General features: G+C 33.3%; 1 protein-coding gene across 1 annotated transcript; it reads right to left on the bottom strand.

Moving 5' to 3' along the window:
* Positions 1–17,516: 17,516 nt before the first annotated feature.
* Positions 17,517–18,915, bottom strand: LOC128554916 (uncharacterized). The gene is made up of 3 exons (XM_053536250.1): positions 18,591–18,915; positions 18,048–18,268; positions 17,517–17,805 (listed from the first exon to the last, which is right to left on the bottom strand). Exons 1-3 carry the CDS (start codon positions 18,889–18,891, stop codon positions 17,755–17,757), a joined length of 573 nt encoding a protein of 190 aa, XP_053392225.1. The 5' UTR covers positions 18,892–18,915; the 3' UTR covers positions 17,517–17,754.
* Between the last annotated feature and the right edge of the window lie 697 nt (positions 18,916–19,612).

Below are 19,612 nucleotides of genomic sequence, written 5' to 3'. Positions count from 1 at the left end.
AGCCGATGGGAAAGGGCGAGATTTATAGTTCTATAGTTATTTTGTCATTTTTATCGCAGTTGCACTACCCATATTTATAAGATTATGATTTAGCAAATATATAGTTGTATGATGAGGGCAAGGAAAACCTCCAATGGGCGAGATTTATTGTTGTATTACATCAATCCGATGGCCAAGGACGAGATTTATGGTTCTATAGTTATTTGTCTGGGGTTTTTTTTATCGCAATACCACTATCGATATTAATAAGATTATGATTTAGCAAATATATAGTTGTATGACGCAAAGTCGATGGCAAGGGCGAGATTTATGGTTTTATAGTTATTTGTCAAGCGAGATTTTTAGTTCTATAGTTATTTCGTCAATTTTTATTGCAATTGCACTATCCGTATTTATAACATTATAATTTAGCAAATATATAGTTGTATGACGGCAAGCCGAGGACAAGGGAAAGCACCGATGGGCGAGATTTATTGTTGTATTACGTCAAGCTGATGGGCAAGGTTGAAATTCATTGTTCTATAGTTTTTTTGTCATTTTTTATCGCAATTTTACATTATGATTTAGCAAATATATAGTTGTATTACGCAAAAGCCTCGGGTAAGGGTAAGCGCCGATGGGCGAGATTTATTGTTGTATTACGTCAAGCCGATGGGCAAGAATGAGATTCATGTTTCTATAGTTCTTTTGTGATTTTTTATCGCAACTGCACTATCCATATTTATAAAGATTATGATTGAGCAATATTGTTGTATTACGCCAAGCCGAGGGCAAGGGCGATCGCCGATGGGCGAGATTTATGGTTGTATTACGCCAAGCCGATTGGCAAGGGTGAGATTCATGGTTCAATAGTTATTTTGTCAATTCTTATCGCAACTGCACTATCCATATTTATATAGATTATGATGTAGCAAATATTATGTTGTATTACGCCGAGCCGAGGGCTAGGGCGAACGCAAATGGTAGAGATTTATTGTTGTATAACGCCAAGCCAATGGGCAAGGGCGAGATTTATGGTTCTATAGTTATTTTGTCAATTTTTATCGCAGTTGCACTACCCACATTTGTAAGATTATGATTTAGCAAATATATAGTTGTATTATTCCAAGCTGAGGGCATGGTCGAGCGCCAATGGGCGAGATTTATTGCTGTATTACGCCAAGCCGATGGGCAAGGGCGAGATTTATGATCCTTTAGTTATTCTGTCATTTTTTTTATCTCAGTTGTACGGTCCATATTTATAAGATTATGATTTAGCAAATATAAAGTTGTATTTCGTCAAGGCGATAGGCAAGAGCAAGCGCCAAGGCCCGAGATTTATAGTTGTATTTCGTCTTGAGACTTGGGATCTTTCTACTTTCCCCTCCCACGACGGAGTTAGGGTTGAGTAGCCGCCTCGCAGCACACTGACTGGAAAAGTATATACATACATGTAAGTTTTCCGTGTAGGAATTAAAGGAAATTGATATTTTATATGTTTGAAGTTCAGTTGAACTGGATATAATTATAAAGAAGGTTTTTGCAGTTTTTTTGTATATATTATGTATATAACTATGTGCAGTTTCCGCTCAGTTAAAAACAAAATAGTGTTAAAGTTCATGAATGATGTGTTGTGTTAAAGCTAGAAATGTGTTAACAATGTGGATACATGGCAATGCAGACAACAAAATCTAAAATGCATTTATGTATTTGTTCTACTTTCTTTCCTCGATTTACTTTGATTATGGGATAAATAATTTATTTATATTTGAGCGTAGCGAATTAGGAAATAATAATAATAATAATAATTGTGTAAATATGATATGTTAAATCCAACAAGAATAATTTCTTGCTATTTTGCAGAGATAAATAAAAAAGAATAATTTAAAATGAAACAAGTATATTGATACAACATATTTATTCATTAAGTCAAGTGCTTGATATACAAAACTGACAAGTGATAGCGTATCTATTCGAAAATAACTGCACATTATAGCAAATTTACTATTCATGGAAAGCGGGGCCGGAAAAACCCTGAATCAAGGAACTGATATTTATTATGACTTGGGATACCAGTTTTATTGATAAAAATAGACAATAAATATTTCTATACCTGTCATATTTACAACAAGTAAATTTAGCTTTATTTAACATGTACGTATTTGTAACCAGATCATAATATGTTCTTTATACGGAACATGCATGTGAGCGATGTACCGTCAGTTAAATCTGTCATAATGCATATTATGCCCTTTTTGAAATTGTACTGTTACATTAAAGTAATAGTTATAGTATGTGTGAGAGTGTGTTACCAGGATATATCATAGCTAGGGGTACATCTCGGTATTTTTCTCTTCACATATCTGTCTCGGCCGGTAAAATTTATATATTATTTTCATTTAAATTTGTTTATTATTATTTTTAGACTTTTGATTCCCTTTCTACGCCTCGCTGACTGAAACACGAAAACTTTTGTTTTAGAAAATGTGTTCCCCAGATAAAAGTATCCAACAAATTTCTGCATCGGTTTTAAATCTTTGCATTTCATTGGCCAAACATATTGTAAAACTTGTTGTTGAAAGAAACATCTGAGAAAACCCAGAATTCCATATATGTCATGTATTTCTGAATTTGGCAATTATCGAGTCTTTGAAACAGTCTAGTTTATTTATTCTTTGAAAGGAAAAAATATATTCCCTCGATAGGACCTAGCCACGGTAAGAGAAAAAGTGTTGCGATATATATCGGAACAGTTTTACTGTGCTGATATATATCACAACAGTTTCTAATGAAACTCCATAGAGATTTCCGTGTATCGTAACAGTTTTGTAAAATATCAGCACATGTTTGTAGTAATAATGTGTGTTACCATGTTTAACATACTTTAAAGATCAAAGGAAAATTGCCGCACTATGCGGTAATGTTTTCGCAATAATTCGAAAGACGTATATGTATGTACTTCATATCATCACTGTTACATCAGTACAATACATGCATATAGATAGCAAATTATATGATTGCTTGAACCTTCTAAATTTTCCTAAATGCCAATTGTAATAGTTATAATATGTATGAGAGTGTGTTACCAGGATATATCAGAGCTAGGGGTACATCGAGGGTATTTTTCTCTGCACATATCGCCGGGGCCGGTAGGTCGAGACAGATATGTGAAGAGAAAAATACCGAAATGTACCCCTAGCTCTGATATATCCTCGTAACACACGAGTATAACATATTATAACTGTTTTATTGCATAGTTTTATCATTTAAATTTATATATTATTTTAATTTATTTTTTTTAATCATAATTTTTACACTTCTGATTCCCATTCTGTGCCTCGCTGACTAAAACTTCTGTTTTAGAAAATGTGTTCCCCAGATAAAAGTATCCAACAGATTTCTGCATCGGTTTTAAATCTTTGCATTTCATTGACCGAACATATTGTAAAACTTGTTGTTTTGTTTGTAAAATAAACAAAGAAAAAGAAACATTTGAAAAAACTCAGTTGATGTATTTCTGAATTTGACAATAACTATCGAGTCTTTGAAATATTCTAGTTTATTTATGCTTTTACTTTATGAATGTAGGTGTTTGTGATAATTCTGTCTCTGTGAACTGTAAATTGAAAGGAAAAAATTATACTCCCTCGATAGGACCTGGCCACGGTAAGAGAAAAAGTGTTGCGATATATATCGGAACAGTTTTACTGTGCTGATATATATCACAACAGTTTCTAATGAAACTCCATTGAGATTTCCGTGTTGATATATATCGTAACAGTTTTGTAAAATATCAGCACATATTTGTAAAAATAATGTGTGTTACCATGTTTAACATACTGTAAAGATCAAAGGAAAATTGCCGCACTATGCGATAATAAACATGTACAGTACTAATATTACCTACTATTTTGACATGTGTAAAGCTATATTTTAATCACTATCATATTTAATGTGACAATACACACGTTTTTAGAAGATACGGTTGTTAGTTTGCAATTTTCAATGCCTTCAAGCCATTCTGCTTTTTTTTACACCATTTTTTCTTGGATATTCTGAATGATCTTGTTTGATGTGTTCTAGTTCCAAAAGCAAACAAGCATTTTCTTTCTTAAGCTTATCAATTTCTCTTGTGCTCTCTTTCTCCTTTTGTTTCATTGTAATTTTGATAGTTTCAAGTTCGTTCAATAATTTAAGGTATTCCATTTTGCTTTCCTCATTCTGATGTTGCATTTCTTCAGATTCATCATCTTCTTTGTTAATTTCAAGTGTTTCTGTGTTTTCTATATTTGTTTCAGATGCTGAATCTTCTCATGTAAATAAACATAGATAAATTACTTATTTATCTCAACAGAGATTGTATACAAAGTTTAAAAAAGTAAATTTCCAAAATGTTGATGTGCTAGAAAAGAATGCTCGAAAAGAAAATAGAATTTCATGGAAGAATTGAGCATGCCGAACAGAAACAAACCTAGAGCTGTGGCGAAGGTTAACGGCAGAATGAGCATTTTACATATATATATCTATAAGATACATTTAACAATAAATGAATTATCATAATGGTGTGAAAGTAAAGTGGTTGCACTTACAAAAGGCATGAATATGCAATATAGTACGGACAAAAATAAACTGAAATAGAGGAAACGCCTTTGAACATTACATAGAAATGCATTTGTAGCCTGCCAAATACACATACGTTTAAATACGTCTACTACATTATCAGCTGTATCATCTTGTAGAGAGGTATATCGGGACGGAGAAATTTATATATCTTGAAATTATTCTAAAGTTTATAGATAGATAGATAGATAGATTTTATTCGTACAAAGGCAATATGCCCATCAGTACACAATATATATACAGTCATTAATATGTAAACATGTCAATGGCATATCATACACATATTATACAAACATATCAAAATACATTTTATAATAAAATTTACTAAATGGTGTTACATGATATTTTCTTTTCAGTGTAAGGTCAAAACCTGGTGTTAACAAGTGAAAAATGTTTGATCTTACATGTAAAACAGTTAAATGTTCTTTCTAAGTCTTCTGAATTCTTTTCAATGCTTTTTTACCAAATTATACCATCATAATCATCACCTATTTATATTGCAAGTTTCAAGTCAATACCCTGAATAGTTTTTAAGTTGTGTTCTGGACACAAAATGTGACAGATTTTACATTTGAGCTCAATTTGTGACCTTGGCATTTGATGTACCAGCCTGGTTCATGTACTTTGTATATCCTCTCACGACCTACCTATATACCAAGTTTGAAGTCAACTAGAGGGGTTTTTTTTCACAAAAAATGTCTCCCACCACTTATTATGCAGAAATTGTAAAATGCTACAAATTATGGGCCATAACTCCCGGGAAAATTACTGAACCATAACATTCAAATGACATACCCACTAGGCTTGGTAGTGCTTACTCCAGTGAAGTTTGGTTGAATTCCAACCAGTGGTATAGGAAAAGTAGCACAGATAAATGAATTTGACAAATCATGGGTCATGACTCCGCTATTTGTGCCGACATTTGTATATACGTGGCAACATATTTGTTTGTATGGGCAGAGGGTTCTACCTCCTGGACTCTACTGGCAAAAGGACTGCAAAGACAATAGATATATCGTAGATATATATATTTAATTGTCAGAACAACAATGTATAAATGTTTACTACTTGTTGTAGCGATGGCGAGTGCAATTGAATAAAGTATAACATCACATAATTATTAATGAATAGAGCACATCATATAAAACAGTACAATACACACTCATGATGAAATGAGAACGTTTCCTTTTACAACTGTTATCTTATATAAATTACAAAGTAGACAATTAAAGCATCTTTTATGTTCAGAGTACAAACAATAACTAAAATATTAAACTAACCTGTAAAGACAATAGATATATCGTAGATATATATATTTAATTGTCAGAACAACAATGTATAAATGTTTACTATTTGTTGTAGCGATGGCGAGTGCAATGATCCATCGCATTATTTCATAACAACATTGTTGTAATGTTACAGGTGACGGGTTAGTATTATGTTAGTGAACGTATAACGGGATAATGTATATGGTCCGAGAGCTCACGGACTTTTATTGCAACAATTGAGGCCAAAAGAAGTTTATACATTTTTGGAAACAATATTTCATATCCTCCATGAAAACCCATTTCTTAAGTGTCAAAGCCGTGCCTATCATATTTGTTCACTATGTTTGTGAATGGGAGGTTAAACTCACTTGTAAAATTTAGGGGTAGGGTAAAGTTTACGTCTACCAGTTTTTTCACTGTTTAATTACAGTAGCTATTTGATTGTCGAGAAATGTATATATGTCGATCAATGTCAGAAAAAAGAAATTTATCAAAAAGGAATGAAGTCAAACTGATATTAAGGTCAAAGGTCAAATTTATTACAAAATCAACACAAATTGGCATATTTAAATTTTATGTTTTATTCTTAAATAATAGTTTGTATCACAAGTAAACACAGCTTTATATATGTAATGTGCATATATCAGTTATTCCAAAGTCAAATTGCAATTCTTTTGCAAAACGTCAAAGTCAACCTATAATTGAAGTGTCAAATTAATTTTAAATGTCAACAAATTGAAAATTTACATTTACTATTTTCTAACATTATTTTGTATTTTATCTTCAACATTGTTTAAGTCACTGAAGGTTCTTTTGTTTTAATGTCTCGTAATGTAAGTACAAAGATACCGGAAAACGTAACACAAGACTGCCAAGGGTATCAAGTTTTATATCAAAGGTCAAAGGTCAAATATGATTTGAAAAATTGCATGATCTCCTGTTTGTAGAATTTAAGTATTTCAACATATTTTTGTAATGCAGTATTTATTTTAATGTATATATGTCCAACAATGTCAGAATAATATATGTTAAAATAAACAAGTTCAAATGTGATTTATGTTGTAGAGGTCAATTATCAAGTAAAATAATGAAAAAATAGCTCTTAACTATTACTTCTTGTTAATGGATTTTGTTAGAATTATCATCATATAAATTCATTTTAAATGTAAATAAAGTAGTGATGTCTGGTATGCACATAATTATTCATAACATTCAAGTACCATAATTTCAAAGTCAAAGGTCAAAAAAAGTGTATAAAATATTGCAAAAATTCTACCTGTTTGTAATGATTTTTATTTTAAAAGATTTGTTTTGGTCTTATTAGTAGTGAACTATAACGATTTTTCATTTACTGGATATTATGCACAGACAAAGATTATCATTTTGAAACAATATGTCAATCAAAAACCTATTAAAGGTCAGGGTCATTTTTATGTAAAGTTCAATTGGAGCTTACATCATTACTTTGTAAAAATTATAGCTTGTTAGAATTTACTGTTGACAATTTATTTTAATGTATACATATCAAGCATAGGTCAGGAAATGTAAGGTGCAATGTCAGAAGCAAACAAACATTATCAAAGTAAAGGTCAAATTGCATAATTAGCACAAACCAGTAATTTTTGCAACATGTTTCAATTTTTTTATATTTAAAAATATAAAACATATTTATTATTTAATGTATATATCATCAAAGTATCAAATCAAATATATGAAAAAAAGTCAAGGTCAACCTGAATAAAAGGTCAAAGAAAGGCTTCAAAAAAAATATAACTATGAAAAAACTTTGAACAATTGTGAGTAATGAAAGTCCTTGCAAGTCTACAGTCAACGTACGTACATAGCAGAGTACGCAATCAACCATTGGTAACCTGCTTCCAAAACCAAAAGATAAAACTGACAAGGTTAAATTTATCTTCTGCGATTAATCCCTCATTGAAACAACATTAAATAACAAATCGAAAAGACAGCCAACCGTCCAATAAAACAAGACAAGTACAAACTTTTATACAGAAAGGCAAAAAGAATACTACCCAACCGCTCCAATCAAAATTCGAAGCAGAAACCAAGAACAAACGAAAAGAAGAGTCTTATCCACATCTCAAAAAACCAAAAAATAAAGCGAAACATGCAACACAGTGACAACAGCTCAATCCAGTGAATGGTTTCCCAACAATGTGTCAATATCAGTATTTGAGTGACTGTGAAGTAGAACGAAAGGAAAGCAACATCAGCTTAAGGTCAGGGTCATTTTTATGTAAAAGATCAATTTGTAGCATACTTACTCATTACTTTGTTCAAAAATAATAGCTCTTGTTAGAATTTTCTGTTGGCAATTGATTTTAATGTATACATATCAAGCAAGGTCAGGAATGTAGGTCTTGTCCAAATAAGGCAAAGCAAAACCTATTATCAAAGGTCAAAGGTCAAATTTGCGTGATAATTAGCAAAAAACCCAGTATTTTTGCAACGATGTTTCATTATTTTTTAGGGTATTTAAAAACTATTAACATTATTATTCATTTTAATGTATTTATAACAGATGATATCATTCTTGAAATAATAATGAAAAAATAGTCAAGGTCAAATCTGACATTAAAGGTCAAAGAAGAGGGCCTTCAAAAAAACTCATCACTATGAAAAAAACTGGCTGGAACAAGTTGGGGAGTAAATGCAAAGATCCTCTGCAAGTCTACACAGGCAACGTACGGTACATAGCAGAGTACGCATCAACCTCATTGTACTGCTTCCAAAACCCAGTAAAGATAAACTGGACAAGGTTAAATATCTCGGGTCTGAGGATAATCCCGGGCAATGAAAACAACTCAAATAAAATGAATCGAAAAGACAGCCAACCCTGACCAATAAGAGACAAGACGAGAGTACAAAACTTTTGTCCATGCAGAGAAGGCAAAAAGACTACTATCCCACCCGCTCCAATCAAAATTCGACAGCAGAACCAAGAAACAAACTGAAAAGACAGAGTCTATTCACATCGATCAAAAAACTGCAAAAATAGAAAGCAGCAGCACTGGACACAGAGACAGAGCCGCTCGAGCCCAGTGAATGGTTTCCCAGACAATGTGCTCCCAAGATCAGATTTGAGGTGCCAGGAGTAGAAGAAAAGGGAAAGCAACATCAGGCTTTCCAACAATCTCTTACGCTAGAAATGATCAATAACCGCTATACACTCTTGCATCCAAGAATATACCAATGTATCAGTGGAAAAGGCAGTTCAGAAAGCTTGGGGTGGTGCCTACATCAAATTTTCAGACAGCTCCTCCTTCATACTCTCTCATACAGTCGGCAAGAGATGCTCCAACTACAGATCCAGATGCAAGCCCTCACATCGGCGACACTCGAACAGTATGAGCGAGAAGAAAAGGGACAATATATTCCTAACAGACCCCAAGTCAGCTCTTCAGGCTCTCTCAGCAGGTCCTTCAGACAACCTAATCAGACAGCTGTTGAAAAACATCAATCTCCTGCCTAAGAACAACAATGTAGCATTTCGATAGATTGCTGCACATTTGGGCATAGCTGGAAATAAAGCTGAGCACAAACTTGCAAAGACAGCAACCAGACAAATACAGCCCAAACCTCCAACTTATACAGAGAAGCTCAGACTCTGTGGAAGAACAGCTTTGCGTCAGACATGAAGAATATAAATGGAGGTTACCCGCCAAATCAGGACTGTCTACACAAGCTAAACAGCCATTTAACTGTCTTCCGTCTGCGCACTGAAGACTGTGGCCTGAGAAAACATATGAAGAAGCTATGAGTTGCAGAGAAACCTAAATGTCAGTGCGGATCAGAGGAACAAAAACCGTTTCACATTCTGCAGAGCTGTTCCTATCTGGAAGAAGCACGCCAGAAAGTTTGGCCAACAGACATCCCATTTGAGACCAAGCCGTAGGAAATATCAGCGACCTGCAGAAAATGGTGCAGTTCATTGCCGCATCTAATCATAAAATATAAAACGGCCATAAGAAGATGGAAGGCAGTAAGGAAGTAAGGAAGTAAAGGCTAATTTTTAAAATGAAATAACATCAAGCTATAACAAGATATGTTTGAACAAAGAAATAAAATAACAGTGCTATCTTTTGTATTTATTACCCGAAAATGAATTTTAAACTTTAACATCAGGGCTAATCTAGACTCATGTCTTATGATATCTACATTGTAGACATTGACCCATATATAGATATATACATGTATGAGACTTAAGGAATAACCATAAGATATTAATAATGACAAAACACTTTTAAACAATGAAAAGTATTGCAAAAATGCTACATTTTGCGATCTTTCGCGCAAATTTCACCTTTTACCTTTGATATAAACTTTAACAATCACTGTTTTTGAAATTAGATCTGCATTGCTGACATTGATTTACAAATAAACATAAGACAAAATTGATTTCAATGAACAAAATGACAATATAATTTGTAACGAAGAAGAAATTAAAAATGCTGTATTTTTCAATTTTTACATGAAAATGACCTTTGACCTTTAATGTCAGGTTTGACCTTGACTTACTTTTCATTATTATTTCAACAGTGATATTGTCAGTTGTATATATTTTAAAATGAATACTGAACAGTTTTACTAGTAGTGACAGAAATAACCTACACAATAAAGAATCAAAGCCTCGAAATGTCTGATGGTTGCGGGTTTTTGGTAGATTTATTTTCTGTTTAAAATGCCAGTCTATGAATATACATGAATGAGAAACAAATACAAATTTAATGTGCCTCATATCTAAGATGAACTCTGCCTGACCTCGCTTGTGATGTAACCATGGGCTGGAATACCTTATCATTGATAGATCTTATATAATCTAAATGGTTAGTGTGAGTGGATACAGGTTGAATAAAAATTGCTTGTTCATTGATAATTCATCTGCACTGTGCATGAATGGGACTATTTTGTGTAGCACATGAACATCTTTTGGATGTGATTTGGAATAAAATAAAGATGCTATGATAGTCAGAAATACACTTTAACTTTGGTTGCGGGATAAACCCGCAACCAAATATCATTGCAAAATTCTTGTTATTTTGCGAATTCTTACACAAATTTGACCTTTGACCTTTGATAATAGGTTTGCCTTTGACTTATAAGGATAAGACCTACATTGCTTAACCTTGCTTGACATTTATACATTAAAGTAAATTGCTAACAGTGAATTATAACAACAAGCTATTTTTGATCAAAGTAATAAGTAAGTATGGTAAAGGTCGTGATTTTCTATACAAAAGTGACCCCTGGCCTCCAATACCAGGTTTGACCTTGACTTATTTTCTCTTCTATGACATCGTCTGACATATATACAGTAAAATGAACAACGATCAGTTACTAAAATGACAAAACAAATACTTTTAAACAATAAAAATTATTACAAATACGTGGTATTTTTGCAACATTTTACTCACTTCTTTGACCTTTGACCTTTGATATTATGGTTGACCTTGAATGTTTTGAAATTGTATGTGTATACTAGACATCTCCTAACATTTATACATTAAATGAACTGATATCGTTGACAAATATCGACAAAATATTATCAACAAGAAGAAAAGTTAAAGAGCCATTTTTTTCTTCCTTTTACATGAAAATGACCTTTGACCCTTAATATCACATTTGAACTTTTCTTGATCTTTATTACTGACATTGTGGGACATATATACATTAAAATAAATCACGAGCAATTACTAATAATGATTAGGATTAGCATTTATATTTCAAACAGGAAGCTATTCATGCAATTTTTCACTCAAATTTGACCTTTGACCTCTGATATAAGCTTTACCCTTGGCAGTTTTGGGGTTACATCTGCACTGCTGACTTTGCCTGACATACAGACACTAATACAAATCAACTTCGGTGACTAATAATGTGAATACATATTTAACAGATTAAAAAAGTAAAGGTAACATTTTTCACATTTTTGCATGAAAATTAACTTTGACCTTCAGTTATCAGGGTTGACTTTGACGTTTTGCAACAAGATTTCCATTTCTGACTTTGGCTGATATAAACACATTACATAAGTAAAACTTAGTGGCTTATGATAACAAACTAATTTTTAATAATGAAAATAAATTTCAAATATGCCAATTTTTGTGATTTGTACATAAATTTGACCTTTGACCTTAAATATCAAGTTTGCCCTTCATTCCTTTTTGATGAATTTCTTTTTTCTGACATTGGTTGACATATATACATTTACTGACAATCAAATAGCTACTGTAATTAAACAGTGAAAAAACTGGTAGACGTAAACTTTACCCTACCCCCTAAATTTTTACAAGTGAGTTTAACCTCCCATATCACAAACATAAGTGTACAAAATATAGATAGGCACGGCTTTGACACTTAAGAAATGAGTTTTCATGGAGGATATGAAATATTGTTTCCAAAAATGTATAAACTTCTTTTGGCCTCAATTGTTGCAATAAAAGTCCGTGAGCTCTCGGACCAATAGGACAATATAAGCGATCAAAATATAGCAGATAGGGCCAGGAGTTTGATTGTACTTCGTAATACGCTGGACTTGTAGGAATAATTGAGTTATTTCCCCTTAATTGTAAGGTTTAGGAAAAGGGAATAATACAAACGAAAACAACAAGCTGAATGAATATCATGTTTTATAACTGTTTTATTTAATACAATGGATAGTAAATATTTGACCCTACGACATATAACACCTCTTTTTTCGAAACTTTTAAATATATACATTGCTAGATTTTTGACTATCCATATGTTATCAGATTGAAACAATTCTTTAAATTTTAGGGTATTATTTGGTTTTTTTCCAGTAGTTTTTTTTCATATGCATATGCCGAATATCTTGATACAGTGGGCATTCAAATAAAAAATGGAATCCGTCTTCCAGTGTATATAACTTACATTTTCTTTGGTCAAACGCTATTTTATTTGGCTTATGCCATCTGCCTGCTTCTACTTCTAAATGATGTGCAGATACTCTCAGTCTTGTAAAAGCATTTCTGAACTTTTTAATATTAACAATGTCTAAATAAGGTTGATATTTAAAACAAGAAAATAATCTATATGTTCTTGCCCTGGTCGAGGTTTCTAGTCGGGCGTTCCATTGCTGCAATCCAGTATCGTGCAGTCTTTGTTTAAATACTTCTAAAAACATATTTTTATTGGCAAACCTAAAGATTCAAGTAAATATTTAGTGTGATATGCCCATGATTTCTTGTTAGGATACACATCCAAATCTTGTAACATCATATTGTACACAATTTTTATATATTTTGTAGAATCACATTCTAATAACTTAAACCAGTATCTTAATATACATAACAACCTTTTATTAAGTAAACTTGTACGACCTAACTCTCCATATACAAAATTATTTTGTGTCTGTGTACGTACACCAAGAAGTTGTTTACAATACTGTAGATGTATTCTTTCTATAACATTAAATCCCCATATTTCACACCCGTTACATAAAATAGGGACGATTAATTTGTCAAATAATTCTAGAGAAAGGCTAACACCAATATTAGTAAATTTTACTAAATAGGATTTAAGTTTGTATATCGCCTTTAACGCCTGGCCCGCCAGTGCCTCGTGAGTTGCAGTAAATGAGCCACCTGTGGTAAATGTAACTCCTAAGTATGTAAAACTTTTAACAATATCTACAATTTGACCATTATATGTAAAATACAAATTTCTCCTGTTTGTGCCACCTTTTCTGCCAAACCAGCACCTTAGTTTAGCCTACATTAACCGTTAGCTTCCATTTTATACAGTAATCAAATAACATATCAAGGCCCTTTTGTAAACTAGATTCCGTTTCAGAAAAAATAACAATATCATCAGCGTACAGTAAAAGTAAAAGGTTAAACATGTCTAAATTTACCCCCTCGAATCCATTTAAGATAAAATGTTCTTCAATGTCATTTAAGTACATTGCAAATAAAAAAGATGAAAGACACTCTCCTTGTCGTACGCCTAACATACATGTGAAATCTTTGCTTATTGTATTCATATGCTTAACTCTAGACTTAACATTACTATACATTGATCTAATAACACTTAACAATTTACCTCTAACTCCTAACTTCAGCAGCTTATACCAAATTATGTCACGTACAACAAAATCAAAAGCCTTCGTAAAATCAATAAAGGCTACAAAAAGTTTTTTATTTGTATTAAGCATATGGTTAATAAGGCCATACAAAATAAAAATATTATCAACCGTGCTCATATTTTTCCTAAAACCAGCCTGAGCTTCTATGTATACATTGTAATGTTCAGACCACATATCTAATCTATTATTCAGCACTTTCGTAAAAAGTTTACCAATAGTGCTAAGTAACGTAATTGGCCTATAGTTTCCAGGTTCGCCTGTATCGCCCTTTTTATGTATAGGAATGATATATCCCTCTGTCCACTTTTCCGGAAAATAACCCAGGTGAAAAATTTTATTGAACAAATTTATGAGAAACGATAAGAAGAATCTATTTAGTGCCCGATACTTAAAAAATTCATTTAACACTAAGTCTGGTCCAGCCGCTTTTCCTAGCTTCAGCTCACTACAGGCTTTAACAACTTCAGCCGAAGAAATCTTAACATTCAATTGAGCAAACATTTCGTTAAGTTCGTTATTAAGGTATCTCTCATTAAGCTAAATGATATCGTCATCAGGCTGAAAAAACGCGGAATCAGGATTATTTACAGCTTTAAAATATTCAGCCAAACAATCAGCAGAAATATTCTGGGAACTATTCTTAACACATAAACACATTTTTTAGCAATTTCCGATAATCTTTTGCGTTTGAAATTCTCATATTTTCCAGCTTTTTAGTTTGTATTTTATCATAATTATACCTTTTACTTCTTACCAGATATTTGTATTCACTTCTAGCTTTTACCATATCTATCCTATTTTCATTACAATCATCCTTTCTAAATTCTTTTAAACACTGATAAAAAACTGTCCTTTTGTCTTTACATTCATCATCATACCACTGGTTTCTATTACCTTTCAAAGATGTGGAGCGATTTCCAACATTTTTCCTGAACAGGGGTGTACAAACTTCTTCAACAGTTAAATAAAAATCTGACAACATATTATCAACATCTTCAACATTTTTTGCCTCTCGCATGGTGTTACCTAACCTTGCAAACTTGTTACATACACTCTCAGATTCTAATACATCGAGGAAATCGTTTTCTTACAACTGTCCCATTTTACCATGTACGTAGGGCTACTAATATTCTTTTGCTCGGATTCATTAGATACTGGATTTGGATTCGAGCATAACGAAAAAGTTACAAGACAATGGTCCGATAGTATGTTTGGTTCATGAACAACAAACGATGTAACCAATTCCATCATGTCGGGCTTACATAAAACAAAATCTATCACACTACTACCTTGCTCTTTTACACATGTAAATTTGCCTATATTTTTATCTGCACCAGTTCTACCATTTAAAATTCTTAAGCCCGTGGCTTTACAAACATTTAGCAAAAATTTGCCATTTTCATTAACATGTTTATCTTGGCTCTTTCTGGGCAAAACTGTGTCTTCGACATAATCCTCGGGTAATAAATCTAAATTTAATAAAAATTCATTTTCGACAAAGTCTGGCTTTTCCGCTACTCTTGCATTAAAATCTGCTGTAAAGAGAAAATTGCATTTACCTTCAAAGACATTTTCGAAATGGTACATGTCATCAGAAATAATTTCAAATATACTTTGTTCAAGAAACATCTCTCTACTACTACCAGTAGGTACATTATAACAAAGACATAAAATTACATCATTTATCATATTAAACAGATGCCCGTCCAATTTTATCCACAGTATGCAGTCTTCAACACTTTTTTAAAAATTCAACGCTTCCTTTTAACTTTTCTGAGATATAAACAATTAAACCCCCGCTGTCTCTCTTTGCGCCCTTTTTACTTTTTCTATTTACCGCAAAGTTAATAAAACCATTAACCTCATATTTATATACATTATTTAACCAGGTTTCTGTAAATAATAAGATGTCATGTTCTTTAAATAATAGTGTCATCTCATCAGAGTCAAGTTTGTTATAGCGTAAGCCTAGCAGTCCCTGACAATTCAGTAAACATATATTTATGCCCTTGTTCCCCTCACATCGATCCTAGCTTTTCTCGTCCGCTTCACCTCCCCCGCTTTCCTCTGTTTTCCGGTTTCCCCGTGTTCTATTTATAGATGTTGATTCCGTGCGTCCTCGTGCACTAGCAGGTGTTGATATACGTGCTCTGTCTAAAGTTTGGTTTCTATAGTTATTTGAGTTTATATTTGGGGATTTATGTCGGTTTCTTCCTCGGGACTGATCTTTATTTGGACTTTTGTCAGGTAAGGACTTGTCTATCGGCTTCAGAACCTGTTCGAATACTTCATCGTTCCCCTCAGACGTATCAACTAAATTTACTGATTTGTCCACATCGGTCTCGATCGAGTAAGCTTAATTCCTGGCATCAATGCTATGGTTTTTGTTGTCTATTCTGCTATAACCTAGTACGCTAAACCAGTCTGGAAACATGTCTTTAACCATTTTACCCTTGATGAAAAGCCTAGCTGTGTACTTTATTTGCATTCTCTCTTTATTTTGTCGTGCATTTTTGGCTTCGGAAGAAGTGTACAAGTTTTTGCGTGCGAGTGCAATTTCTCGAGGATAATCCCTGTCTACTCCGATCTTTGACCCTCGTAATTTATAAGCCTTCTCCATGACTGTTTCAGTATCAACATAATCTTTAAACCTTACAATAAGTGGTCGTTTTGGATCATCTTTGTATCTATTTTTAACACTGTGTAACACCCCCAGTCTATGGGCTCTTTGAATACACATTCCACTAGTGTCAATATCTAGGTCACTTTCCATAAATCTATATGCGACCTCTTTGTCTGAATATCTGAGATTTTCAGTGATCCCATAGAAAATGATATTGTTCCGTATACTTCTAGCTTCTTGGTCGATGGAATGATAGGACATTTTTTTCAAAGTTTGTGTATGGTCATCACATAATTTCTCTATATGGTCAATTCTTTGGTTTGTTGTTAAGAAACCTTTGTTTATTTCGTGAATATCGCTCACGCACTTGCCTTGTACATTTTCAATAGTCTCAATTTTGGCAAAGTTTCTGTTCACCTGGTCAAATATACAAACGAGCTTATCATCAGTACTCAGGTCAGCAAATGCACCAATTTCAATACTACCTCGGCTACCTTTCTTTCTCTTACGGGTCTGATTATCTGACTGTCGATCATGGCTATTATGACGCCCTTCAAAACGGTTCTGTGTACTCACTGAAAAGTTCAATTTCGCATTTACTTCACGATCTGATTCGTCTGCAGAGCCTTCCATCTCATTATTATATGTATCACGATTCATTTTTCATTGACAACAAAGCACTCATCTTATTCATCTCGTCACAACCTAGCTTTTTTCTTTGTTTACCAACATTGTGCATTTGACCGCCATTGACCGGAAGTATATCTATATATGAGAAAATGCAAACTAAGTTCTCATGCATTAAAACTGAACAATAAGAATCGAAAGATTTAATCAAGGTTAAAAAGGATAAAAGCATCTTTTCGAAAGAAATTATAATCACTTTAACTTGCCTTTTACATCGTAGATAAATCTTCTGTTGCAAACAACCACGTACTCTACCATCATCTCTTGAAACACATCAGAAAATATCTTTCTTTCTAACATGTCTTCAAGAATCTCTGCATACACGGAAGGCATCATAAAAGTGACAAGTACACTTTGTGGCTCAACACCAACGATATGAATGCAGTACTCGGGTGCGAATGTCATCTCAGATATCCTTCGTCTCAGATTTTCTAGACTTTGTTTTGTATACTTTAGAGCATCCGGAACTTTAACGTGAAGTTGAGCATACTTGTAACCATCGGCTGGAAAGGATTGTAATGAATTGAGCAAATCTGAGTATTATGTAATATGCCTTTAGTTTGAGGTACTGCATATATTACCAATTAGTTCTGTGACAAGAATAGTATCATTAATTAAGGCGTGATAACGTTATACAGACAGCATGCTCAAGCTCCATGCCGTAAGCATCAGACTACAATAATGCATTAATCAATATAGCAGTTTTGGTGCAAGCTCCAATATTTGTTTATATACATTTTCTTACTTGGCTTTTCTGGAGGCGGAAAGAAATGTAATGTCCCTCTAGTATTGTTGGCAAATTCACAAGCCATACGTATGGATTTTTTTTCTTTCCGGTAAATATTAACATCAGTTGTAGATAAAGTATATCATGTCTACTTATGAGTGACCTCTTCTTTAATTGTTTGAACAGATCTAGAGGCGATTTTATTTGCTCCCTTTCTTTTGTGGAAATCCCTCCATCTCCTAGAAAACAGAAAGGTATCAATGTTAGGGTCTCTTTGGGAGGTAAAAGCACATGTAATATGCTCTTTTGAAGTCAAAGTATTATTTTCTGAAGATAACAACACCACCACAAACCACAATATTAACACAATTAATTAGTCTGTAACAAAATGAGAAAGCTAAAAAGTTAAATAAAAAAATAACCATCACATGTCCCTCGTGCCGCTAAATACAACATATGGTCCTATGTATGTATTCAGACGAATACCAGATTTATGAAAATTTATATTTACCCGATATGATAAATTTAATATTTACCTGATAAGTGAAATCTTATATTTACCCGACAGCAGAAACTTCATTTTTTCTAGATCATCATGTTCCATGTCCTCAGCAAGATGTAACAAGAAATTATTCAGTTCAAAATCTTTAGGTGGTCTTGGAGGCAATACCAAATCAGTGAGTGGCTCCTGTATGGTTTGATTAGACAAATCATCATTGTTCTGGTCGTTGGTAACTTGATCTAGAGGGTGAGTATCAGCGATGTTCAAGCTTCCGCTATTGGTCTGTGGAAAAATTGCATTAGCGGTATCATCTGATTCTTGTGGAATGGGTATCGCATCTGTTTCTACTTGAAAAGACATACCCTCAGTTTTCCTGCTTTTCTATGGAAATTGAAAACCAATGTTTAAGAAATTATCCTGTTATTGCTAAAAGTGTTTAAACAAATACATATCGAAATGCTGTCAAAATTTACAACTGTAATGTTAAGTTAAGTGTATATAGTTTGGTTAAAATAGAACAACAGGCATTATCAGGGTCTAAGAACGCAGCCCCTCAAACCCGAACATTATAACAATGTATTAAAACATGGAAACATGATTATTTAAGCACAAACAAAATACATAGACGGCCTTCAACAGATAAACAGCGAGAACAAATTAAACAATGGGACACGGCTTAGAACTGTCCATGACATATAAAAGAAATATCACAAGTTAGCTTTAACTGATGACCTCCTTTGCACAAACTTACATCCTAAATCCCCACTATGTTTAACTAAATGAAAGATACACTTGCTAAACACATAATGGAAATAAAGACACGCTATGTGCTCTTGTAAAAATATATGAGCCGCGCCATGAGAAAACCAACATGGTGCGTTTGCGGCCAGCATGGATACAGACCAGCCGGAACATCCGCGCAGTCCGGTCAAGATCCATGTTGTTCGCTTTCAAAGCGTATTCCAATTAGAGAAACTGTTAGCGAACAGCATGGATCCTGACCAGACTGCGCGGATGCGCAGGCTGGTTTGGATCCATGCTGGTCACAAAGCCACTATGTTGGTTTTCTCATGGCGCGGCT

The sequence above is a fragment of the Mercenaria mercenaria genome, unplaced genomic scaffold (genome assembly GCF_021730395.1).
Source record: "Mercenaria mercenaria strain notata unplaced genomic scaffold, MADL_Memer_1 contig_864, whole genome shotgun sequence".
NCBI lineage: Eukaryota > Metazoa > Mollusca > Bivalvia > Venerida > Veneridae > Mercenaria > Mercenaria mercenaria.
This window is presented reverse-complemented; position numbering and strand designations above follow the sequence as displayed.